The sequence below is a fragment of the Solanum pennellii genome, chromosome 10, assembly GCF_001406875.1.
Source record: "Solanum pennellii chromosome 10, SPENNV200".
In the NCBI taxonomy this organism is placed as follows: domain Eukaryota; kingdom Viridiplantae; phylum Streptophyta; class Magnoliopsida; order Solanales; family Solanaceae; genus Solanum; species Solanum pennellii.
Genome location: NC_028646.1, coordinates 5,323,732 through 5,328,006, shown reverse-complemented (window position 1 = coordinate 5,328,006; position 4,275 = coordinate 5,323,732). Strand labels below are relative to the sequence as shown.

At 35.2% G+C, this 4,275-nt stretch overlaps 1 protein-coding gene across 1 annotated transcript; it reads right to left on the bottom strand.

The window, feature by feature from the left end:
- LOC107002430 (ATG8-interacting protein 1-like) lies at positions 1 to 4,275 on the bottom strand. Its single transcript, XM_015200461.2, has 3 exons — positions 4,123 to 4,275; positions 1,417 to 2,244; positions 1 to 395 (listed from the first exon to the last, which is right to left on the bottom strand). Exons 2-3 carry the CDS (start codon positions 2,239 to 2,241, stop codon positions 288 to 290), a joined length of 933 nt encoding a protein of 310 aa, XP_015055947.1. The 5' UTR covers positions 2,242 to 2,244; positions 4,123 to 4,275; the 3' UTR covers positions 1 to 287.

The following is a 4,275-nucleotide window of genomic DNA, read 5'->3' as shown; positions in this document are numbered from 1 at the left end:
TGTGCAGAAGGGTTTTTTTTTTTCATTCAACGTCTGATATCCACTTTAAAGTTCAGGTAAATTCGGATTCACCCAGAAGTCTTACATTGGGGATAAAGCACTTGCTAATGACAAAATTTACTTGTTTTTTTTACCAACAGTGTCACCTCAAATGCTTGCTTGTAGATTCCACGATTAAACTCCATCATAACAACATATCCAATCGTTAAACATAATATTAGGTACACTGGAAAGCAAACCTAAGCTATGACTTGCACACAGACAAGTTCGTTTTCGTCATCATCATCTTACCGTTGTGTTGAAGCATTCCCTCGAATAAGGGAACCACGACGACCACTCCCAATTATCACTTCTTTCAATCGGGATATGGGACTAACAAATGCCCTGTTCATTATCTGTCGATGCAATGAAACAAATCGGTGAATCCAAGGATGCAACTAAACAGAGAGTAAAGATGTGAAATACAGTAAACTAGACTTCCTTCAGCCAACTTAAGAATTAAAAACTTAAGGCTGCAAAGAAAGAACTTCAAGTCGCAGGTTATCTGATTTACCGCAGGAAACAAGCTCAATAAGAAAAATCTACTCATGAAGTTGACCGTGAATTTGCCATGTAGTAGGATAATCTCCCACTCTTTACTGTTAGCATTGCATCTCGTACGTGCACCAAGTAAAGCGAACTACCTTCTTAGATGCCTTAGTATCTCCCACTTACTGCCGATCTCCCTCTTATTCCATCTCTAGATGATTCCCTCTAAAAACAAACTCACCCTAAATGCCTCTCGCTTTTGTATCATCTAATACCCCCTTGCACTGCCTAAGGCCACTCATATGCCGGTGAAGAAATTCCTTTATTTCATTTCATTCCATTCCCAATCCCACCTCTAAAGATATGTGCTCCATACTAGAGGATGTTATTTCAAAAGATTGACCAAGTAAAATACATATCCACGCGTATCCCGGGAACACAAATATGCACTGTTTCCGGGGAAAGCAGAACAAATATTATAGCATTACAAAATCATAGTGGTATTGAAAGAATCTCTCAATCATAACAGATTAATGCAGTAAAAGAAAAGATGAACCTCTTAGGAAGAAACAAAAGGGTGAAAGAGTAGAAAAGGTATTCTATTATACGGCGTCCGCAAATATCTCATGGGTCACTATTATTTGAAATGAATGACATGGAAGCTGGAAATGGAGAAGAAAAGGATTTATGTAAATGGTGTAAATCACCTCTTTCTCCGGGAGGTAATAATCAAAAGAATTACAGCAGAAGTTTCTTAATTAATCACTTCATCATCTACTTAGCTGATTGGTTAAAGCACACTAACAATGTTAGACCCAAAGTAAAACATGATCAACTCAGTGAACACACCAGTTTGAACTATTTTCAAGTAGAACTGTAATAAATTACCTCATCGTGGCCTCCAAACTGCCACTTCATTTGCAATATCTGCCACCTTTCTAGGCGCCATCTCTGACCAATAACCACGATGCCCATAACAGCTGCAGCAATGAAAATGGACCAGAATGTGTTGGCATCTTTTGCGTGGGCAAGAAGTGAAACAGCTCGCCTTTTCCACCAGGCTTGACAAGGAAGATTTTCTGCATCATCATTATCTTCAGCTTTAGCCTTTGGCAAATTAGATATGCCAGAATCAATAACCCGGTGAACAAGTTCAACTGGTTCTGCAAGCATATTGCTTTCCTCTGTTGATGCTGACACATTCATGGGTTCTTCACTATGGAAAGAACTAAACGTAGTAGAACTAAAGAAATTCTGCTCTTTGTCCACAAAACTTGACCCCTGCAAGACTACATCTTCTTCAAATTCTGCACCACTTAAGGATAAAATGCTAACCTTTTCATCAAACATTTGATCTCCGAGAAATTCCGTTGTGCTCAATCCTTTAGTTTTTGTACTCACTTCATCTGTATCTGAATCAACCGCTTTGTCAGCAACAAATTCAGGAGTAGCATCTTCACTTCCCTGCTCATTCAGAATCTCATCATTAGATGGTTGCAATGGCGCATTCTCATGTTGATTCGGTGGAAAGCCAAAGTGCCCCGACATAATCATTGGATCAGAAGTTTCAGCTACAAACTCTGCACTACTATCGTCAACAAGATCAACCTGTCTTGAATTAGGGGCAGCAGCATATGCCGACTGTGTGAGCGATACGACTTCCCACTCATTTCTAGAAGGAGCTGTTTCCTCCCCTTCCTCATTATTTTCCATTTTCTGTAATCAAAACTCGATAACATTCACATTCATGTAAGAGAAATAGAGGGTGAAACAAAAAAAAACAAGAGATTAGAGCTTAGGAGCTAATAAAGCATGAGACCACATTCAAAAATCAAATCTATCCAAGAAACATAAAAAAGAGAAGGTTTAAAAAGAACTCCAGGACTTCACATTTGAAATTTACACCTATATATACAGTCACTAGTTTAACATCAATTGATGCTTTACCTAGCAAGTTGACAAATTCCAAAACCTGAAGTTTTAACTTTCAAGGAAAATACTTTGTCCTGCTAAAAAAAAACATATTTATACCTCTAAACCAAAACTTCTACACCAATTAGCTTTAAATAAAGTGGTCACATGCTTCAAGATGGTATTACAATATGATACTATGTTCAGGTCTCGCCACCGCTGGCCGAGCTAAAGGTAAGGAAGGGGTTAAATTGAATCCCTAACATCCGAAAGTATACTATGCAAGGTAGATAGTGGTGGAGCCATGAAATGATAAACATTCTAGAATGTCATAATTGCGATATAAAGTTATGACCTACAACAACTTTTGGACCCTCTTTACCACTAAGAAAGACTGTTCTTCATATCAAGGGGATTCAACAGCATATAACCAAAAAATTCATATTATTCTATATGTGTAGTATAAAAGGAGATTCAAACCCCTTTCTTGTACATAATCTGCCACTGAAGTAGGGTAAAAGTTATCTATTTATGGACATATATATTAACTGTTAATTCCTCTTAACAGGTAAGCTTCTAGACATAGCAATTTAAAGATTTTCCTGAATCCCTCTTAGAATTCCTGGCTGTCCATTGCTCGTATATGATTTTGATTGGACACAGAGTTTGTGAAGGTAAAAAAGATTTTGATTCTTAGTTTCTAACATTAGAGGTATGTAAAATGTATTAAAATGTCCTTTAATCTTGTGGTTTTAAAATGACACGTGAAAAGTTGAAACTAAAAAATTATGAAAAAGGAAAACAACATCTCTTTTAGAACTAAAAAGAAAAGTAACACAAACACATTAAACCATAAAGATCAAAGACTATAATTAAGCCAATAAAATTGTGCCCTTTCTCATAGGCAGACGCACAATTTAAATCATATATGTTCAACTTCTGAGTTATTTTTTACATTGAAGTCATTGTAGTTTTAAAGTCATGTGTTCATATCTATTAGTATTTGTTATCTATATTTTTAGAGTCAAATTATAAAAACTTTGACTAACATTAATATGCAAAAAATTGCTATTTATAGTACTTTTCATATAATTTTTAAATATTTAAATTTTTTAATTAAAATATCGAATTAACGTAATCTAATTTAACTTTGAAAACTAGTCAAATTAACTTTCTAAAAACGCAACAACAAATAAAATTGACGGAGGGAGTACAATTTTAAGGATTCTTAAATATAAATTTATAATCAGCATCGAAAACACCGGATTCAAATGAACCGGGGATATCAATATCTCGTTTAGTTGACTACTTGAACTTTCACTTTTGAACTTTCACTTGTTAACGAGAGTTTGATTCCCCCAACTTGTAATCCCCTCCTTATTTCCCCTTCCAACCCCAAACCCCAAATTTTAGAAGAAAAAAAAAAGTTCAGATGAATCCGGTATTTCTGACTGTTTACCATCAATTCATATCTATGAAAAACATGTAATCAAAGTTGTAAACATTCAATTTTGCTCAATCATCACATGCAAAGAGATCCAAAACCATATCCAATAGAAATAGAAATGCAGAGTAACTGAATAAATAAGTCAATGATCATATAATCAAATCAACAAACCATAAGAAAAAAAAATCAAACAATAAAAAAAAACAAAGAAATGGAATTCGAATTGGAATACTTACAGAGGTGATAATAAGCAGATAGAGATGAAGATAAACTATGCTGCTACTGTGAGAAAAAATTTAGAAACTGTCTCGAAAAACGAGCGAAGAGAATGATTATAGTGAAACAATTTTTGGGCGAAGAAGAGGCTACCGGGATAGCCGGTAATTGTT